The 22,569-nt window shown below is 46.4% G+C and overlaps 1 protein-coding gene across 4 annotated transcripts in view; it reads left to right on the top strand.

The window, feature by feature from the left end:
* Positions 1–22,569, top strand: part of gpat2 (glycerol-3-phosphate acyltransferase 2, mitochondrial) — a 45,831-nt gene that overhangs the window by 1,299 nt on the left and 21,963 nt on the right. For 3 of the 4 annotated variants that reach the window (XM_052478995.1, XM_052478993.1, XM_052478994.1), the window contains exons 2-9: positions 2,101–2,210; positions 5,644–5,754; positions 8,479–8,552; positions 8,649–8,759; positions 10,751–10,873; positions 16,477–16,627; positions 17,579–17,712; positions 17,923–18,022. In XM_052478995.1, the coding sequence (XP_052334955.1) occupies positions 2,139–2,210; positions 5,644–5,754; positions 8,479–8,552; positions 8,649–8,759; positions 10,751–10,873; positions 16,477–16,627; positions 17,579–17,712; positions 17,923–18,022 (876 nt within the window). In that variant the 5' untranslated portion in view covers positions 2,101–2,138. The remainder of the gene's footprint in view (positions 1–2,100; positions 2,211–5,643; positions 5,755–8,478; positions 8,553–8,648; positions 8,760–10,750; positions 10,874–16,476; positions 16,628–17,578; positions 17,713–17,922; positions 18,023–22,569) is intronic. The other variant, XM_052478996.1, reaches the window with a different exon arrangement.

The raw sequence follows: 22,569 nt of genomic DNA, 5'->3' as shown, positions 1-22,569 counted from the left end.
CAAACTGTCAGAAAACGCCTCAGGGAAGCTCGTCATCCTCACCAGGGTCTTGACTTGACTGCAGTTCGGTGTCGTAACCGACTTAAGTGGCAAATGCTCACCTTCAATGGCCATTGGCATCACTTAGTGTGCTCTTTATGAATTAATCCCAGTTTCAACTGGCAGACATGTGGGTGAGCAGTTTTCTGTTGTCAATGTTGGGAACAAAGTGCCTCATGGTGCAGTTATAGTACGGGCAGGCATAAGCTACAGGCAACAAAAAAATACATTTTATCGATGTCAATTTGAATGCACAGAGATACCGTGACGAGATCCTGAGGCCCATTGTCGTGCCATTCATCCGTCGCCGTCACCTCGTGTTTCAGCATTATAATGCACGGCCCCATGTCACAAGGATCTGTACATAATTCCTGGAAGCTGAAAATGTCCCAGTTCTTCCGTGGCCTGCATACTCACCAGACATGTCACCCATTGAGCCTGTTCGGGATGCTCTGGATGTACGACAGCATGTTCCAGTTCCCACCAATATCCAGAAACTTCGCACAGCCATTGAAGAGTGGGACAACATTCCACAGGCCACAATCAAGTCTGATCAACTCTATGTGAAGGAGATGTGTTGTGCTGCATGATGCAAATGATTGTCACACCAGATACTGACTGGTTTTCTGATCCACGCCTCTACCTTGTTCTTTAAGGTATCTGTGACCAAGTGATGTATATCTGTATTCCCAGTCGTGAAATCCATAGATTAGGGCCTAATGATTTTATTTCAATTGACTAATTTCTTTATATGAACTGTAACTCAGTAATATCTTTGAAATTGTTGCATGTTGCGTTTTATATTTTTGTTCAGTGTACATTCGCTATGATCTGCTGATAGCCCACCCCTCTTTGCCCTCTCTGAGCATTAAGTTAGGCTATACGCTTGCTAGAAAGGAGAGTTGATTCAGGATGTGAGTAAAGTTAGTAATAAGGAAGTGAGAGTGAAATGTAGTGTGGAGAGATGCAGAAGGAGTAGGAGTAATTGTAGCTATGGGCTCAGGTTGATAGACGGTTGACTTTTGCCAACACTCCCTGGCCAGGACTGGGTGAGTACATTTGTTTTGGGGGAGAGAGGTGTGTGTTTTAAGGCTTTAGCTGTAATTGAAGTGATAAAGCACATTCTGTGCATTTCAATCACAATCCTCTTCTGTTTGTTTTGTGCAGTGTCCAGCACATTACTGTTATGTATTCATAAAATGTGCGTGTGTGCATGCTTATGGGTGTTTGTGCAAAATAAAGCATATGCTTGTGTGTCAAGCTAGATTGGCTTCTCGGGTTACTATGGTTACAGGTTCACCCTAGAATAACCCTCATTCCCATGGGAAAGTCTGTATGTAAAGGGTGCATGTGCGTGCGATGCTTTCAGGTGTATTATCAGCTACAGAGGATGACTGGGTTGGCCACATGCTCTGGCTCTGTCAGCTCTCTCCTATTATGGAAGTCTGGCCGTATTATGTGATACTGAGAGGCAGGGGGAGATGTCAGTGATACTGATAGATGTTAGGTGCGTCAGTGCACTCATTCATACTGTTTCTCTTGACTGTTGTCTTGTTTGCCAGTGAGTCTGCGTTATCTGTCTCTGAATGTCTTCACCAGAACACCATTTATCTATTGATAACAGATGAACAGGAAGGCATACATCTCTAATAAAAGTCTAATTGTAATGGCAGTTAAGAACAGAAACAGCCTCTTGTGTTTGAGCACCATTGTTTCAGCCTTTGAACTAACAAGTTGCTCTTCTGGTTAATGAATAGGTCTTTATATGTTGGCTAGGCCTTCTAAGTCAATAAATTCACCTTATTAGCGTAACATAAGTATGCTATGGGCTATGCAGAACATGGTCAGGTCCACGCGGGTCTGTAAGCAGTAGTTACATAGACCCGATGACGATCAAACAGGATCCAGCTCAAACCCGAGGGACAAGTTTGAATTTCAAACACAAACCCGATCTGTTCGGTTCTCGGGTATATCGTGTCCACCCAGAACCGTAAAGAGCTCTACAGTGTATGTGTGTGAAGTAAACCTGCTCTTACCCTGCCACCCTCTTTGTGCCTATAGGTCCCTGAGAGAGTGACACACCTGTGGAACAAACCACCATGGCGCAGGAGAGTGGGTATGGCTTTACTGAAGCCCTCATCTCCCAGGGCACTCAACAGAAGAGACCAGCAGTAAGAACACCCGTCTGCCTACAGTACACCCACCTACCTACCCACCAGGAGGTCCGTTAGGAAAATTTGCCGCCGGACATTTGACTGGCAACATTTTAATTTACCTGACATTTGAGAAATTTACCGGACCCATTGGGTATGTTACCTGATTAGGGCATCCAACCACAGTGCTCAGAATGACAAATCACATTTTGTTTATGGTAGTTAAATGTTAAATGGACATGCAAGTCCAGGATGCAACGATGTGCGGTTCTTCTTACTGAATTCAGATGTGCACTTCGAAGATGTTAGAATAACTGTCCACATGTACTTTTCCTCAGCCAACAAGACGAGTAACAAACAGAAAATCACTAGCCTATGTCAATCTACTATACCCCATAGTACATACGTTTACCTATTCTATTGGTCAGCTTGTCGAGAAAGAATTTGCCTATTCCAAACAGACTGGGACAGTTGTGGGATGATAGATCCCAAATTCATACAACCAGTAGGCTTCATAAAAAAATATATACATATACTTTAAAAGGCAATGAGTGATGAAACCGATCAGAACGTTTAGGCTTAAAATGTTGAAAAACTATTATTTATTCACATAATAAGCGCAGCAAAGCAGTAGGCTACGCGCAACGTTTCGTTCCAGAATGCAATTAGTGGGAAAACGCCTATTGTCAAAAGCGCAATGCACATGCGAGTGGTTTCATGTAACAGACATTTCCTTAAACATTTAGAAAGAGGGGTGATCTAATATGCAGCAACTAGCATGGGTTGTGCCTTTGGCGGCTGGACAATAAAAAAAGTTAATATAAAACAATTGCCTCCACGGATATGGTCTGAATTTTGACGAGGCGGGACAGTTGCGTCCCACTTGGGCAAAAAAACAGGGAAAATGCAGCGCGGCAAATTATTATTTTTTTCATATAAAATCAAACTTTCATTAAATCACACATGTAAGATACTCAATTAAAGCTACACTCGTTGTGAATCCAGCCAACATGTCAGATTTTAAAAATGCTTTTTGGTGAAAGCATAAGAAGCTATTATCTGATGATCGCACCAGCAGTAAACAAAGGGGGTAGCATATTTCAACCCTGCAGGCGCTACACAAATGCAGAAAAAAATATAAAACATGCATTACCTTTGACAAGCTTCTTTTGTTGGCACTCCAATATGTCCCATAAACATCACAATTGGTCCTTTTGTTCGATTAATTCCGTCCATATATATCCAAATTGTCCATTTATAAAGCGCGTTTGATCCAGAAAAAAACACCTTCCAAAAAACGCAACGTCACTTCAAAATATTTCAAAAGTTGCCTATAATCTTTGCCAAAATATTTCAAACTACTTTTGTAATACAACTTTAGGTATTTTTAAACGTTAATAATCGATCAAATTGTAGACGGGTCTATCTGTGTTCAATACAGGAATGAAAACAAACCAGAGAACTCAATGAACAGACAGACCTAAAAAACAACAACTTCTGAACGGTTAGTCCTCGGGGTTTTGCCTGCTACGTAAGTTCTGTTATACTCACAGACATGATTCAAACAGTTTTAGAAACGTCAGTGTTTTCTACCCAAATCTATGAATAATATGCATATCTTATATTCTTGTCATGAGTAGCTTGGTGGCTTGGTTTTTGCTTTGACAATTGCGAAATAGTTGGGGAGATTTTCGATGTACCGATTACATGGTTTATGAATTGACACGCAAAACTCCGAATTATTTATATATATATATATATGGATATATATATTTGGTTTTGGAGAGTTGCTTTCAACATGTCAGCACTTTAGATTTTTCACAATGTGTTCTTACTGTAGTGAAAACTTACTGGCTCATTTATTAGTGTCATACTGCAGGCTCTCTATTAAAGTGGATTGTCCCTGGCCCTGCTCAGCCTGTGGAGGATTTGCTAATATTTGAAAAGGCCTACCTGTGATTGGCTGGAGGAATGAGAGGAAGGAATATATGTACATCAGTGGAGGCTGCTGAAAGGAGTATGGCTCATAATGATGGCTGGAACGGCGCAAATGGAATGGCATCAAGCACACAGAAACCATGTGTTTGATACCATTCCGCTCCAGCCATTACCACTAGCCTGTCCTCCCCAATTAAGGTGCCAACAACCTCCTGTGATATACATGCATAATGATCTGCATGTCATTGTGTCAGTAAGGGGAGCAGCGTCTTTTCAGTTAACACACACCCTCTGTCTCCCTCACTCTCATAAAACACACACACACCACTCTCTCTCTCTCTCCCACAAACACACTACTCCCAACTTTTAAAATGATAGGCACCAAACAGAATTGAAGGAGCACCATAAATTAATTATTCCTTTTGAAATACCCCTCATGAGTAGCAGACTCTTTTCCTTTCTTCGTGTGCCAATTCAATTTGCCTAAACCTACTGTCAAGTTACCAGGTTGTTAGCTAGCTGGGTAACATGACTGAACAACGTTGTCTGTTATCAAACTCATAATCAGCGACCCAGGATTAGTGTGAAAGGCCCGTGACATGGTTTATGAAATTATAGAAAATGTGTGCGAATCCTGATAGGTAGAATGAAAGGCGTCTCTGGTAATATGGGTCATATTGTTGTCACTGGTTAGATTAGAGACAAGATGTTTTCTCTGCTCCATTTTCCCTCTGGCACTCAGGGGCTACATGTCAGGGAACTTTTAAAGTCTTGTTTGTAACAGGTGATGAAATTATACAATGTATCACTTTGCGGGCTGCTCCAATGTAAAAAATATATACAACTCTAACAACATAAGACTCGTCTGGGTCTGCATCCCCGCTCGCATCACAGTTAAATGATCTATTTTTCTAAACAAAGTTAAGTGGATATTATTGCCTGCTGATTCAAGAGACTAGTGGCTGTTGCTAAAATTCAACTGAATTCATAAACAAAACTGACTTGAGAAACATTTTAGAACAGGCGCCCGCAGGTTCTTTAGATCGGTCGGGCTGAAAAAGTTGCTAGTATCGTATGAGACAGTACTACGGTATTCTAAAATCTTCGTATCATGACATTTTGGTAACGTTATATTACCGTGGTACCGCACTACACTTCAAGCAAGCCTTTGTCTGTTACACATGCGCACACACACAGCACAATACTTGTGTTTTGGGAGTAGACAGAATAATAATGGATTTGGTCTCACTGATAGGGATGTCATGTAAACGCATTCTACTGCCACGAGTTTGAAAGTCACCGCTCAATAGTCCTATACAGTGACAATCCAGTTTGTGTTAGACATGTTGACATGTTTATGACATGTTGATATAAGATCATGTGTTTGTGCCGGACAATATAAGAACAATACCAAATATGAAGCATGTTGACTCAGAGTTGATGCTGTCGTCAATTTACATTGTGATTTTGTGTGTATGTTAACTGCCATATCCCTGCATTCTCTCCCTGTTAGTTGTCGTGGGGGTCGAAGATCAAGAAGAAGCTGAAGACTGTAGCTCCCTACCTCGGCAAATTCAGACCATCTGTAGGACAATGTTGCCACCAGTGTACCCCTGACAGCCTGGTAAGTAGGGGGATGGAGAGCGAGGCGAGGTCGGTACTTAAGCAATAAGGCTCGAGGAGGAGTAGTAGTGCGTTGCTGGGTAACAACGTAAACAATGGTACTTTTTATGAATGTACAGGCCATGTGTATGTTGTCTCCAGTAGATGCTGCTGAGGCTCATAATAATGTCCGGAACGGAGCAAATGGCATCAAACACCTGGAAACCATTTGTTTGATGTTATTGATACCATTGCATTAAGTCCGTGCCGGGCTTATGGTAATGACTGTTCTCCCAAATTAAGGTGCCACCAACCTCCTGTTTTTGTCTCGTATATCATGGGCAGGATAGGCTCTAACAATGGGAATTCCAAACCACCCGTTGTATAATTAAGCAATACGACCTCAGGGGGTTGTGGTATATGTCTAATATTCCACAGCTAAGGGCTGTTCTTAAGGACGACGCAACGCAGAGTGCCTGAACACGGCCTTTATCCGTGGTATATTGACCATATACCACAAACCCCTGAGGTGGCCTATTGCTATTATAAACTGGTTACCAACGTAATTAGAAGACTAAATAGTTATTTTGTGTCATACCCATTGTAGATGGTCTGATATACTGTAGCTTTCGGCCAATCAGCATTCAGGGCTCGAACCACCGAGTTTATAAAGTAGATTGCGTCTTCCTTTTCCTTGTGTTCCTCCATTTTGACACCTAACTACTGTTTTCAGACTAATGCAAATCCAAGATGGTGTAGCAGATTAAATCCAAGATGGTTTAGCAGTGTCCTTGTCTTTATCCCGTGTAAACACCCGGGTTTTTATTTTCTTGTATACATTTTAATCTCACTTTCTGTTTACTTGAAATACATTGCTCAAAAAAATAAAGGGAACACTAAAATAACACATCCTAGATCTGAATGAATGAAATATTCTTATTAAATACTTTTTTCTTTACATAGTTGAATGTGCTGACAACAAAATCACACAAAAATGATCAATGGAAATCAAATTGATCAACCCATGGAGGTCTGGATTTAGGCCAAAGGGGGATTTCGCCCCCTTTGGCGATAGAACTGCCAAAGGGGGCGGGGTCGCAATCTACTGCAGAGAGGCTGCAGAGTTCTGTCATGCTATCCAGGTCTGTACCCAAACCAGTTTGAGCTTCTACTTCTAAAAATCCACCTTTCCAGAAACAAAGTATCTCACTGTTGCTGCCTGCTATAGACCCCCCTTAGCTCCAGGGATGCCCTGGACACCATATGCGAATTGATTGCCCCTCATTTATCTTCAGAGTTCATACTGTTGGATGACCTAAACTGGGATATGCTTAACACCCCGTCCGTCCTACAATCTAAGCTAGATGCCCTCAATCGCACAGAAATTATCAAGGAACCTACCAGGTACAACCCCAAATCCGTAAACGCGGGCACCCTCATATCATTCTGACCAACCTGCCTTCTAAATACACCTCTGCTGTCTTCAACCAGGATCTCAGCGACCACTGCATCATTGCCTGCGTCCGTAATGGGTCTGCGGTCAAACGACCACTCCTCTTCACTGTCAAACCCTGAAACACTTCAGCGAGCAGTCCTTTCTAATCGCCCTGGCCCAGGTATCCTGGAAGGATATTGACCTCATCCCGTCTGTCACGTAGAGTATCCCAGAAGGCTATACTGGAAAACTTAACCTCTATCAAAATAAAAAGATGGCGGAGCCGCAAATGTTCTTATGTGCAAGGGTGTTTATTTACAAAGTGATTCCGAAACAAAAACAACAGTACTGCCATCAAACGTATACCTTATGGGACAGCTAAAAACAATGCTGCCCCATTCACAGCTCAATCCAAAATGGCCTTCCCGTGAACTGAAAGAGAGGCTCCTTTTGTAGTGCTAGCCCCTCCCCTCAGAACAATTAACACCAATGAATTAAGCAATTACCAATACAAACTTACATTCTCCATTTAACTAAACATACTAAAGTATATACATTGCAACATGTTTATGAAACAATATCACAACATAACAGTTACAAAATTACATCACTACTGACATTGCAAATCAATTACATTATACTTAAACACAAACTTCAACCAGTAAAATTGCTATTTGGCTAGCTTTTGCTACAGCTTATAATAATGAGTAGCTAACAACTGCTGCATACAAAATATAATCTTAGCGACTGTTCAAGCTAGAATCAAAACATCATTGTAAGCGTATGAGAACCCAAAAAATGTATAAAGTAATAAAAACGTAAATCTAAATGTTGAATGGCCGAAAATGGTGATGGCTTTCTTACTGCCGCCAAGAGTGATGTCAGTGTGTCGTGTACTGGAAAAGAGGCTATTGAGGTGTACCCATAGAGATGGGGTTGACATGACACACAAAGCACATTTAGCATACCCAGTCATGTCCTAATAAAAGGCCCCATTTAAATGAAGTCCTGAGAGGACGTTTACTGTTCACATCAGTCAATCTCTGCAGCAGTGGTGGCTGGAGGCACTTTAAATCAGGATGGGTTCATAGTAATGGAATGGTGTCAATCACATCAAACATGTTTCATACCATTCCATCACTCAATTCCAGCCATTATTATGAGGTGTGGTACTGGCAGTGTGTAGTACTGGCAGTAGTCTTTGGACTGGTCTAGCCAACGTGTGTGTGTGTGTGTGTGTGTGTGTGTGTGTGTGTGTGTGTGTGTGTGTGTGTGTGTGTGTGTGTGTGTGTGTGTAAACTTTCGTTTCAGGGCAAGAAGCTGGGACAGACCATACCCTCTCTGGGCTTCCATAATCTACTGAGTGTCAATGAGACCCACACCAGGTAGACGTAACACATATATTACACACACACATTGACCTCCACGGCCTTAGACTGCATGCAAACACACAATGATGTGATGTTTCCTGGGTGTTGTAGGTATCGTGGTTGGCTGGTGAGGAGAGTGTGCTGTGTGCTGTTGGTCAGAGGCTGCAGGGTCTACCCTAGTCCTGCTACTGACAGAGTGGAGCGAGTCTCCCAAAGCAACAGGTACCTGTGTGTGTGTTGTGTTGTTGCATGCAAAGGTACAGTTAACGCTTCGAACAGTCCGACGGCGTCATTGCATTTTGGTACACCAGAAGTACATTAATTTCCAATGAAACGCTGAGTTTGCTGTGCAGCATTGTGTTGCAGAGGCAGTTGCAGTGCTTTCGGTGTGGTGCAGATGATGGATTTATTGAACGTATGCGTTAAACTATGTGTAGACGGCTTGACAGAAATGGTAGCAGAAATGGTAGCAGAAATGGTAGCAGAAGGTGAATTTTACTGAAGGTGAATGTAACTTTTGTTGCACACATCCAGATGATGCTGCATACTGTTTTGCGCATTGACGCTGTTGGTGTGTTCGAAGCGTAAATGTTTAACTTGCAAGCTCTACCCAACAGTACAGTTATCACTAAAAAAATTGTATAGCAAAAATGGATCGCTCCTACAGACATATAACAAATGGATCGCTCCTACAGACATATAACAAATGGATCGCTATGTATCAAAACTCTCTCTCTCTCTGGAAAAAACAAGACCACATTAATTGAAAACCACTGGGACCAGCAGATACTCACATGTCAGTTTTAGGTACACCACCCCGTTCACGAAAATGGTTTGCTCCTACGTACAGTGAGTCAATGTTAGAATAGGCTAAACGAGTGGCTTAAGCAACTTTGACCGTGGTATGATCGTCGGTGCCAGATCCAGTAACTCAAACGAATGCCCTCCTTGGCCTTATTTCATGACCGTGTCTAGAGTTTACTAGGAAGGGTGCGACAAACAAAAAACATCCAGTCAGCGGCAGTCCTGTAGGCGAAAACAGCTTGTTGAGAGGTCAAAGGAGAATGGCAAAAATCATACAAGCTAACAGGTGGGCCACAAACGGATAAATACGGCATCTCGTAATGCATAAAGTGTCGATCCTCGTCACGGATGGTCTATTGCAGCAGACGACCACATCGGGTTACACTCCTATCAGCTAAAAACTAGACGAATCGGCTCCAGTAGGCACACGATCACCAGTAGGCGGCAGCGTAGCCTAGTGGTTAGAGCGTTGGACTAGTAACCGGAAGGTTGCGAGTTCAAACCCGCGAGCTGACAAGGTACAAATCTGTCGTTCTGCCCCTGAACAGGCAGTTAACCCACTGTTCCCAGGCCGTCATTGAAAATAAGAATATGTTCTTAAATGACTTGCCTGGTTAAATAAAGGTTTAAAAAAAAAAAAAAACACTGGACAATTGAGTGGAAAAACATTGCCTAGTCCGACGAATCTTGGTTTCTGTTGCATCATGCTGGATGACAGTCACGATTTGGCGTAAGCTGCATTAGTCCATGGCCCCATCCTGGTTCGTACAGGCTGGTAGTGTACTTGTGTGGGGAATGTTTTCATGGCACACGATAGGTCCCTTGATACCAATTTAGCAATGAACATTTCAGACACCTTGTAGAATCCTTGTCCTGAATAATTCAGGTTGTTCTGGAGGCAGAGGGGGTCCGACCCAGTACTAGATGGGGGTACCTTATAAACTGTCCAGTGAGTGTATAAATGTGAACTGGAGTAATAGTGGCCAATAGCAGGATAAAATGGATAGATAATGGCAATCAATGAACAGCATCATAGTGGAAATAATAAAAATAATCATTAAGGATTTTAGCAGGAGTGTAGGGGTGAGTAGTAGTTGTTAGCCTTTTAACAGTCTTATGGTCAGGGGATAAAAACTGTAAGAGTCTGTCGTTCTGAGCTTTGATGCACCGGTACCATCTGCCGGACGGGAGCATGGCGAACAGTCCATGTCTCGGTTGGCTGGAATCTTTAGCCATTTTCTGGCCTTTCTCAGACACCCCCTTGCATGTACGTCCTTGATGGCTGGGAGCTCACCCAAGCTCACCCCAAGTGGATATGTGTGTATGAGTGCATGCATACGTGTTTGTGCACATGTTAAGTAAAATGGCTGTTTTGTCCTGTTGCCTATCCCAACGTGTGTGTGTTTCAGGGTTCAGAAGGCTCTCTCCTCACCAAACATAGCACCAGCAGGGGGAGATACCTGGGGTTCACTCACCCACCTTACCCCCTACATCCCCCTCATCAACACCTGCATCTCTCCACCGCTTCTACGGTGGGTCTGTCTGTCCGGCAGTGGATGCGTCCCAAATGGCCCATAGAGCCCTATCAAAAGTAGGGAATAGGGTGCCATTTGGGATTAACTCTGTCTGTTCCATAAATCTTGGAATTTGTTTTTGGAATACCATTGTCATAGAAATCCTGTCTTGGTGTTAATTTGACCTGCCTTCTGAATTTCACTGCCTTTCAGATTCTGTAGGTGGTGGAATATAATGTAGTCCTGGATGGAATTGAAAATACTCTTTTCAATTTCATCCCCAGTAGATATACTCGGTCATTGGAATTCCATTGTGGTTGTCTTTAAAATCTGTCTACTTCTCTCCCCCCACAACTTCCATCTAATTTCCAGCCAGTGTCTTCTGACCCTCTTTATCTCCTCTCTCTTTCTACCCCTCCCCCTCTGGGTAAATCCATTTGAATTAATTTACTTTTTCATAGCATCCCTTTTGATTTCAACAAAACTTTCCATGTTTGTCCATTGTAGAAGTGCTCTAAACGTGACTTTTTGGACATTCAGGCTATAAATGTCTATCACTGGAAAATCTAAAGGTTTGATATAATTTAAAATCTTACAAACAGGGTTGTCAAACTACAAAGAACTGATTAAAGTGATTAAATTCAAATGGGTTTACCCCGTGCTTTCTCCATATCAGTGTCATGTTTCTCCTATCTTTCCCTCACAAACACTATCTTTATAATTAGAGCACTCCTGAGAGCTCTGTAAAGCACTTTGTGACAACTGCTGAGGTTGAAAGGGGTTTTCAAAATAAATTAATAATTAATTGATTGAGCTCACATACAGCTATATTTTTATGGTTTGTCTCTCTAGGCTGAGTGTTGCTGAAGGTGTTTGTCTCTCTCTCCAGACTGAGTGTTGCTGAAGGGGCTTTTCTCTCTCTCTCCAGACTGAGTGTTGCTGAAGGGGCTTTTCTCTCTCTCTCCAGGCTGGGTGTTGCTGAAGGAGGTTTTCTCTCTCTCTCCAGACTGAGTGTTGCTGAAGGGGCTTTTCTCTCTCTCTCCAGGCTGGGTGTTGCTGAAGGGGCTTTTTCTCTCTCTCCAGACTGAGTGTTGCTGAAGGAGGTTTTTCTCTCTCTCCAGACTGGGTGTTGCTGAAGGTGTTTGTCTCTCTCTCCAGACTGAGTGTTGCTGAAGGAGGTTTTCTCTCTCTCTCCAGGCTGAGTGTTGCTGAAGGTGTTTGTCTCTCTCTCCAGACTGAGTGTTGCTGAAGGTGTTTGTCTCTCTCTCCAGGCTGAGTGTTGCTGAAGGGGTTTTTCTCTCTCTCTCCAGACTGAGTGTTGCTGAAGGTGTTTGTCTCTCTCTCCAGACTGAGTGTTGCTGAAGGAGGTTTTCTCTCTCTCTCCAGGCTGAGTGTTGCTGAAGGTGTTTGTCTCTCTCTCTCCAGACTGGGTGTTGCTGAAGGAGGTTTTCTCTCTCTCCAGACTGAGTGTTGCTGAAGGAGGTTTTCTCTCTCCAGACTGAGTGTTGCTGAAGGAGGTTTTCTCTCTCTCTCCAGACTGGGTGTTGCTGAAGGAGGTTTTCTCTCTCTCTCCAGACTGAGTGTTGCTGAAGGAGGTTTTCTCTCTCTCCAGACTGGAGTGTTGCTGAAGGGGTTTTTCTCTCTCTCCAGACTGAGTGTTGCTGAAGGGGTTTTCTCTCTCTCCAGACTGAGTGTTGCTGAAGGGGTTTTCTCTCTCTCTCCAGGCTGAGTGTTGCTGAAGGAGGTTTTTCTCTCTCTCTCCAGACTGGGTGTTGCTGAAGGAGGTTTTCTCTCTCTCCAGACTGAGTGTTGCTGAAGGAGGTTTTCTCTCTCTCTCCAGACTGGGTGTTGCTGAAGGAGGTTTTCTCTCTCTCTCCAGACTGAGTGTTGCTGAAGGAGGTTTTCTCTCTCTCTCCAGACTGAGTGTTGCTGAAGGGGCTTTTCTCTCTCTCTCCAGGCTGAGTGTTGCTGAAGGGGTTTTTCTCTCTCCAGGCTGAGTGTTGCTGAAGGGGTTTTTCTCTCTCCAGGCTGAGTGTTGCTGAAGGGGTTTTTCTCTCTCTCCAGGCTGAGTGTTGCTGAAGGGGTTTTCTCTCTCTCCAGGCTGAGTGTTGCTGAAGGGGTTTTTCTCTCTCCAGGCTGAGTGTTGCTGAAGGGGTTTTTCTCTCTCTCTCCAGGCTGAGTGTTGCTGAAGGGGTTTTTCTCTCTCTCTCCAGGCTGAGGTGTTGCTGAAGGGTTTTTCTCTCTTTAGGCTGAGTGTTGCTCTCTCTCCAGGCTGAGTGTTGCTGAAGGGGTTTTTGCTCTCTCTCCAGGCTGAGTGTTGCTGAAGGGGCTGAGTGTTGCTTTTCTCCAGGCTGAGTGTTGCTCTCTCTCCAGGCTGGTAGGCTGAAGGGGTGTTGCTGAGTGTTGCTGGGGTTTCTCTCTCTCTCCAGGCTGAGTGTTGCTGAAGGGGTTTTTCTCTCTCTCTCTCCAGGCTGAGTGTTGCTGAAGGGGTTTTCTCTCTCTCCAGGCTGAGTGTTGCTGAAGGGGTTTTCTCTCTCTCTCCAGGCTGAGTGTTGCTGAAGGGGTTTTTCTCTCTCTCCAGGCTGGTAGGCTGAGTGTTGCTGAAGGGGTTTCTCTCTCTCCAGGCTGAGTGTTGCTGAAGGGGCTTTTCTCTCTCTCTCCAGGCTGAGTGTTGCTGAAGGGGTTTTTCTCTCTCTCTCCAGGCTGAGTGTTGCTGAAGGGGTTTTTCTCTCTCTCCAGGCTGAGTGTTGCTGAAGGGGTTTTTCTCTCTCTCTCCAGGCTGAGTGTTGCTGAAGGGGTTTTTCTCTCTCTCCAGGCTGGAGTGTTGCTGAAGGGGTTTTTCTCTCTCCAGGCTGAGTGTTGCTGAAGGGGTTTTCTCTCTCTCCAGGCTGGTAGGCTGAGTGTTGCTGAAGGGGTTTTTCTCTCTCTCTCCAGGCTGAGTGTTGCTGAAGGGGTTTTTCTCTCTCTCCAGGCTGAGTGTTGCTGAAGGGGTTTCTCTCTCTCTCTCCAGGCTGAGTGTTGCTGAAGGGGTTTTTTCTCTCTCTCCAGGCTGGTAGGCTGAGTGTTGCTGAAGGGGTTTCTCTCTCTCTCCAGGCAGGCTGAGTGTTGCTGAAGGGGTTTTTCTCTCTCTCAGGCAGGCTGAGTGTTGCTGAAGGGGTTTTTCAGGCTGAGTGTTGCTCTCCAGGCTGAGTGTTGCTGAAGGGGTTTTCTCTCTCTCTCCAGGCTGGTAGGCTGAGTGTTGCTGAAGGGGTTTTCTCTCTCTCTCTCCAGGCTGAGTGTTGCTGAAGGGGTTTTTCTCTCTCTCCAGGCTGGTAGGCTGAGTGTTGCTGAAGGGCTGAAGGGGTTTTCTCTCTCTCCAGGCTGGTAGGCTGAGTGTTGCTGAAGGGGTTTTTCTCTCTCTCCTGAGTGTTGCTGAAGGGGTTTTTCTCTCTCTCTCCAGGCTGAGTGTTGCTGAAGGGGTTTTTCTCTCTCTCCAGGCTGAGTGTTGCTGAAGGGGTTTTCTCTCTCTCTCCAGGCTGAGTGTTGCTGAAGGGGTTTTTCTCTCTCTCTCCAGGCTGAGTGTTGCTGAAGGGGTTTTTCTCTCTCTCCAGGCTGAGTGTTGCTGAAGGGGTTTTTTCTCTCTCTCCAGGCTGGTAGGCTGAGTGTTGCTGAAGGGGTTTTTCTCTCTCTCCAGGCTGAGTGTTGCTGAAGGGGTTTTTCTCTCTCTCCAGGCTGAGTGTTGCTGAAGGGGTTTCTCTCTCTCTCCAGGCTGAGTGTTGCTGAAGGGGTTTTTCTCTCTCTCTCCAGGCTGGTAGGCTGAGTGTTGCTGAAGGGGTTTCTCTCTCCAGGCTGGTAGGCTGAGTGTTGCTGAAGGGGTTTTTTCTCTCCAGGCTGGTAGGCTGAGTGTTGCTGAAGGGGTTTTCTCTCTCTCCAGGCTGGTAGGCTGAGTGTTGCTGAAGGGGTTTTCTCTCTCTCTCCAGGCTGGTAGGCTGAGTGTTGCTGAAGGGGTTTTCTCTCTCTCCAGTTTGATAGCCTGTTTGCTGAACGGGTTTTTCTCTCTCTCTCCAGGCTGAGTGTTGCTGAAGGGGTTTTTCTCTCTCTCTCCAGGCTGAGTGTTGCTGAAGGGGTTTCTCTCTCTCTCTCCAGGCTGGTAGGCTGAGTGTTGCTGAAGGGGTTTTCTCTCCAGGCTGGTAGGCTGAGTGTTGCTGAAGGGCTGAGTTTTCTGAAGGGGTTTTTCTCTCCAGGCTGGTAGGCTGAGTGTTGCTGAAGGGGTTTTTTCTCTCTCTCCAGGCTGGTAGGCTGAGTGTTGCTGAAGGGGTTTTCTCTCTCTCTCCAGACTGAGTGTTGCTGAAGGGGTTTTTCTCTCTCTCCAGGCTGGTAGGCTGAGTGTTGCTGAAGGGGTTTTTTCTCTCTCCAGGCTGGTAGGCTGAGTGTTGCTGAAGGGGTTTTTCTCTCTCTCCAGGCTCCAGGCTGAGTGTTGCTGAAGGGGTTTTTCTCTCTCTCTCCAGGCTGGTAGGCTGAGTGTTGCTGAAGGGGTTTTTCTCTCTCTCTCCAGGCTGGTAGGCTGAGTGTTGCTGAAGGGGTTTTTCTCTCTCTAGGCTGAGTGTTGCTGAAGGGGTTTTTCTCTCTCCAGGCTGGTAGGCTGAGTGTTGCTGAAGGGGTTTTTCTCTCTCTCTCCAGGCTGGTAGGCTGAGTGTTGCTGAAGGGGTTTTTCTCTCTCTCCAGGCTGGTAGGCTGAGTGTTGCTGAAGGGGTTTTTCTCTCTCTCTCCAGGCTGGTAGGCTGAGTGTTGCTGAAGGGGTTTTCTCTCTCTCCAGGCTGGTAGGCTGAGTGTTGCTGAAGGGGTTTTTTCTCTCTCCAGGCTGAGTGTTGCTGAAGGGGTTTTTCTCTCTCTCCAGGCTGGTAGGCTGAGTGTTGCTGAAGGGGTTTCTCTCTCTCTCCAGGCTGAAGGGGTTTTTCTCTCTCTCCAGGCTGAGTGTTGCTGAAGGGGTTTCTCTCTCTCTCCAGGCTGGTAGGCTGAGTGTTGCTGAAGGGGTTTTCTCTCTCTCTCCAGGCTGGTAGGCTGAGTGTTGCTGAAGGGGTTTCTCTCTCTGGTAGGCTGAGTGTTGCTGAAGGGGTTTTTCTCTCTCTCTCCAGGCTGGTAGGCTGAGTGTTGCTGAAGGGGTTTCTCTCTCTCTAGGCTGAGTGTTGCTGAAGGGGTTTCTCTCTCTCTCCAGGCTGGTAGGCTGAGTGTTGCTGAAGGGGTTTTTTCTCTCTCTCCAGGCTGAGTGTTGCTGAAGGGGTTTTTCTCTCTCTCTCCAGGCTGGTAGGCTGAGTGTTGCTGAAGGGGTTTCTCTCTCTCTCTCCAGGCTGGTAGGCTGAGTGTTGCTGAAGGGGTTTCTCTCTCTCTCAAGGCTGGTAGGCTGAGTGTTGCTGAAGGGTTTTTCTCTCTCCAGGCTGGTAGGCTGAGTGTTGCTGAAGGGTTTTTCTCTCTCCAGGCTGGTAGGCTGAGTGTTGCTGAAGGGGTTTTTCTCTCTCTCTAGGCTGAGTGTTGCTGAAGGCGTTTTTCTCTCTCTCCATGCTGAGTGTTGCTGAAGGGGTTTTTCTCTCTCTCTCCAGGCTGGTAGGCTGAGTGTTGCTCAAGGGGTTTCTCTCTCTCTCCAGGCTGGTAGGCTGGGTGTTGCTGAAGGCGTTTGTCTCTCTCACTCTCTCCAGGCTGGTCGGCTGGGTGTTGCTGAAGGCGTTTGGGTCAGTGTTCTGCAGTGTTCAGGTCAACCTGAACCACATGGCTCCCCTGCACAGAGCCTCAAAGCAGGTACTCACTCACACACGCACACACTGTCATACAGACATTTTAATATGTACCCCATAGGTATGAGGGTCTTTCTTTGCCTGGTTACCCAAACTCCTTGCTCCGGCCAAATAAATGCCCATGGACGTTAGAGGCTGGATCTGAGTACCTCCCCGACTATTTCTAGAACTCAGACATTTGAAACTTTCTTAGTGGTCCTAGAAACTGATGCGTTGAGCCAGAACGCACATGGGTAAAGCTGCGTTTTGAAAATTCGTAATTGCCGTTGATACTCTGATTAGAGATGATCCAATCACTGATGACTTTATTTTGTACAACACCCCTCATTTTGACGTCACCACAAACGACTTCAACGATGGCAGTAAGACTGAAGTATGTAGTTGAACATAGAGCAGCGGAATAATTCAGTTTGAGTCGTCAGACAAGGTCGTTCTAGGGCTCTATATTAAATCAATAGTGATGGGGCTCCCGAGTGGCACAGTGGTCTAAGGCACATCTGTCACTACAGACCCTGGTTCGAATCCAGGCTGTATCACAACCGGCCGTGATTGGGAGTCCCATAGGGTGGCGCACAATTGGCCCAGCGTCGTCCGGGTTTGGACTTGTGTTGGCCGTAATTGTAAATAAGTATTTGTTCTTAACTGACATCGTTAAATAAAGGTTAAAATAAACATAAAACATTTATTAAATGACGCTATAACCATAGTCAAATAAATGTTTTGAAGCTAATTTACTGCAATTCTACATATTTTAACAAGACTCATGACATATTTTAGGTGTACCTATAGGCTATTTAAGCATATTTTACCCCTCAAATAAAGGTTGCATCCCCCTAGGAAATTTTGGCGAACGCACACACAGACATTTTGATCGGAGTGTAAGAAGATATGTAGGTGTGTGTGTGTAGAAGGTCGATTAGAGGAATGAATGTGTGTAATGCGTTTTGTTTTTCAGGGTGCGTCACTGGTGTATGTGTGTGTGCCTCAGAGTATCGTGGACTATGCTCTCATCCCACTGGTTCTCTTCTGTCACAACCTGAGAGTGCCATACACACTCTGTCACCTACAGATACACAACAACTGGTTTAGGTACGCGCGTGCGCAGACACACACACACACACACACACACACACACCACACACACACACACACACACACACACACACACACACACACACACACACACACACACACACACACACACACAGACAGTCAGTGATTGACAAAAAGACAACCTGGTATGGCAGTTTGGCTGCTCTACTCTTCCTGTCACCTGACTGGTATAACCTGTTCCTATAGGTCAGTCCTGCAGAGACTTGGCATTGTCCTCCTCCCACCAGATCCAATCACAGAACAGGAAGCAGAGACCGACAACCTCTACTCATCAGTCATGACCTCCGTAAGTCTGTCTCCATCAACAAGTGGATTCGAGAGACCTTCGTACTTCAGGGGAAGGGGAGAAATGGAATTCGAGTAAAACACACACACGTGCGCCATCTTTATTGCACTCCTTGGCATGCTGATGGCAGAACTTCAACCCGAACCCAGCCTGGCTCCATCTCCAGCTCCGTCCCCCACTATCAGCCTCATTTCCATCCCACACTCCAGCTCCATCCCCCACTGTCAGCCCCATCTCCGGTTCCATCCCCCACTGTCAGCCCCATCTCCGGTTCCATCCCCCACTGTCAGCCCCATCTCCATCCACCACTCCAGCTCCATCCCCCACTCAGCCCCATCTCCAGCCCCATCTCCATCCACCACTCCAGCTCCATCCCCCACTGTCAGCCCCATCTCCATCCCACACTCCAGCTCCATCCCCCACTGTCAGCCCCATCTCCATCCACCACTCCAGCTCCATCCCCCACTGTCAGCCCCATCTCCGGTTCCATCCCCCACTGTCAGCCCCATCTCCATCCACCACGTCCCCCACTGTCAGCCCCATCTCCATCCACCACTCCAGCTCCATACCCCACTGTCAGCCCCATCTCCGGTTCCATCCCCCACTGTCAGCCCCATCTCCATCCACCACTCCAGCTCCATCCCCCACTGTCAGCCCCATCTCCGGTTCCATCCCCCACTGTCAGCCCCATCTCCGGTTCCATCCCCCACTGTCAGCCCCATCTCCGGTTCCATCCCCCACTGTCAGCCCCATCTCCATCCACCACTCCGGCTCCATACCCCACTGTCAGCCCCATCTCCGGTTCCATCCCCCACTGTCAGCCCCATCTCCATCCACCACTCCAGCTCCATCCCCCACTATCAGACCCATCTCCATCCACCACTCCGGCACCATCCCCCACTGTCAGACCCATCTCCATCTCACACTACAGCTCCATACCCCACTGTCAGCCCCATCTCCATCCACCACTCCGGCTCCATCCCCCACTATCAGACCCATCTCCATCTCACACTCCAGCTCCATCCCCCACTATCAGACCCATCTCACACTCCAGCTCCATACCCCACTGTCAGCCCACACTCCAGCTCCATCCCCCACTATCAGACCCATCTCCATCTCACACTCCAGCTCCATCCCCCACTATCAGACCCATCTCCATCTCACACTCCAGCTCCATCCCCCACTGTCAGCTCCATCTCCATCTCACACTCCAGCTCCATCCCCCACTATCAGACCCATCTCCATCTCACACTCCAGCTCCATACCCCACTGTCAGCCCCATCTCCGGTTCCATCCCCCACTGTCAGACCCATCTCCATCTCACACTCCAGCTCCATCCCCCACTATCAGACCCATCTCCATCTCACACTACAGTTCCATCCCCCACTGTCAGACCCATCTCCATCCACCACTGTCAGCCCCATCTCCATCCACCACTCCGGCACCATCCCCCACTGTCAGCCCCATCTCCATCCACCACTCCAGCTCCATCCCCCACTATCAGACCCATCTCCATCTCCCACTCCAGCTCCATACCCCACTGTCAGCCCCATCTCCATCCCCCACTCCAGCTCCATCTCACACTCCAGCTCCATACCCCACTGTCAGCCCCATCTCCGGTTCCATCCCCCACTGTCAGCCCCATTTCCATCCCACACTCCAGCTCCATCCCCCACTATCAGACCCATCTCCATCTCACACTCCAGCTCCATCCCCCACTATCAGACCCATCTCCATCTCACACTCCAGCTCCATCCCCCACTATCAGACCCATCTCCATCTCACACTCCAGCTCCATACCCCACTGTCAGCCCCATCTCCGGTTCCATCCCCCACTGTCAGCCCCATTTCCATCCCACACTCCAGCTCCATCCCCCACTGTCAGACCCATCTCCATCCACCACTCCGGCACCATCCCCCACTGTCAGCACCATCTCCATCCACCACTCCGGCACCATCCCCCACTGTCAGCACCATCTCCATCCACCACTCCGGCTCCATCCCCCACTGTCAGCACCATCTCCATCCACCACTCCGGCTCCATCCCCCACTGTCAGCACCATCTCCATCCACCACTCCGGCTCCATCCCCCACTGTCAGCCCCATCTCCATCCACCACTCCGGCTCCATCCCCCACTGTCAGCCCCATCTCCATCCACCACTCCGGCTCCATCCCCTACTGTCAGCCCCATCTCCATCCACCACTCCGGCTCCATCCCCCACTGTCAGCCCCATCTCCATCCACCACTCCGGCTCCATCCCCCACTGTCAGCACCATCTCCATCCACCACTCCGGCTCCATCCCCCACTGTCAGCACCATCTCCATCCACCACTCCGGCTCCATCCCCCACTGTCAGCCCCATCTCCATCCCACACTCTGGCTCCATCCCCCACTGTCAGCACCATCTCCATCCACCACTCCGGCTCCATCCCCCACTGTCAGCACCATCTCCATCCACCACTCCGGCTCCATCCCCCACTGTCAGCCCCATCTCCATCCCACACTCTGGCTCCATCCCCCACTGTCAGCCTGGCTCCATCCCACTCCAGCTATGGTTCTACTCCCATTAACAGCAAGTCTGAATCTCACTAGAGAATCTATGGCATCTGTGTTGGCTGGAGAGGAGAGAGGAGGAGGAAGTAAGGGAAAAAGGGAGGGAGGCAGTTGTGTGTGTATTTCTATTGGCTGTGCATCATTGTTAATAGACCTGCTAGTTTATTGAGTTCATTTCACAGGGCTGCTCTTCTGCTGGTCAATAGTAATTTAATTCACTCTGAATGAGAAGCAAAAACACAATTTGAGGCTCTGGCGGCATCTAGCTACCGCATCTCATCCTATAGTATCACTGGTCCGTCCTGGTCCGTCCTGGTCCGTCCTGGTCCGTCCTGGTCCGTCCTGGTGTGTGTGTGTGTGTGTGTGTGTGTGTGTGTGTGTGTACTAGAGGTCGACCAATTATGATTTTTCAACGGCGATACCGATTATTGGAGGACCAAAACAGCAGATACCGATCAATCAGCCGTTTTATTTTTTGTTGTTGTTGTAATAATGACAATTACAGCGATACTGAATGAACACTTATTTTAACTTAATATAATACATCAATAAAATCCATTTAGCCTCAAATAAATAATAAAACATGTTCAATTTGGTTTAAGTAATGCAAAAACAAAGTGTTGGAGAAGTAAAAGTGCAATATGTGCCATGTAAAAAAGCTAACGTTTGAGAACATATGAAAGTTGGTGGTTCCTTTTAACATGAGACTTCAATATTCCAAGGTAAGAGGTTTTAGGTTGTAGTTAATATAGTATTTATAGGACTATTTCTCTCCATACCATTTGTATTTCATATACCTTTGACTATTGGATGTTCTTATAGGCACTATAGTATTGCCAGTGTAACGGTATAGCTTCCGTCCCTCTCCTCGCCCCTACCTGGGCTCGAACCAGGAACACAACAGCCACACTTCAAGCAGCATTACCCATCACTCCACAAAAGCTGCGGCCCTTGCAGATCAAGGGGAATAACTACTCCAAGTCTCAGAGCGAGTGATGTTGAAACGCTATTAGCGCACACCCTGCTAACTAGCTAGCCATTTCACATCGGTTACACCAGCCATTAGGCTGATAGGCTTGAAGTCATAAACAGCGCTGTGCTTGCGAAGAGCTGCTGGCAAAACGCAAGAAAGTGCTGTTTGAATGAATGCTTACGAGCCTACTGCTGCCTACCATCGCTCAGTCAGACTGCTCTATCAAATCATAGACTTAATTATAACAACACCCAGAAATTGCCTTAGGTCATTAATATGGTCGAACCCGGAAACTATCATCTCGAGAGCAAAATGTTTATTATTTCAGTGAAATACGGAACCGTTCTGTATTTTATCTAACGGGTGGCATCCCTAAGTCTAAATATTCTTGTTACATTTCACAACCTTCAATGTTATGTCATAATTACGTATAAATCTGTCAAATTAGTTCACAATGAGCCGGCCGGGCTGCCCAAACTGTTGAATATACCCTGACTCTGCATGCAAATACTTATTTTCCACCATAATTTGCAAATAAATTCATTAAAAATCCTACAATGAGATTTTCTGGATTTTTTTTTCTCATTTTGTCTGTCATAGTTGAAGTGTACCTATGATGAAAATTACAGGCCTCATCTTTTTAAGTGGGAGAACTTGCACAATTGGTGGCTGACTAAATACTTTTTTGACCCACTGTATATATTTATTTAATAAATTAATTAATTAATAAAAAAATAAAAAATTGCCGCCCAAAAATAGATTTTCGATTGTTATGCAAACTTGAAATCGGCCCTAATTAATCGGCCATTCCGATAAATCGGTCGACCTCTAATATATACACACACCGTTGAAGTCGGAAGTTTACATACACTTAGATTGGAGTCATTAAAACTTGCTTTTCAACCACTCCACAAATTTCTTGTTTACAAACTATAGTTTTGGCAAGTCGGCTAGGACATCTACTTTGTGCATGATGCAAGTAATTTATCTTTACAGACAAGTTATTTCACTTATAATTC

The sequence above is a fragment of the Oncorhynchus keta genome, chromosome 25 (assembly GCF_023373465.1).
Source record: "Oncorhynchus keta strain PuntledgeMale-10-30-2019 chromosome 25, Oket_V2, whole genome shotgun sequence".
Classification (NCBI taxonomy): Eukaryota; Metazoa; Chordata; class Actinopteri; order Salmoniformes; family Salmonidae; genus Oncorhynchus; species Oncorhynchus keta.
The sequence above is the reverse complement of the archived record's forward strand: the minus strand, read 5'-3'. Positions and strand labels throughout refer to the sequence as shown.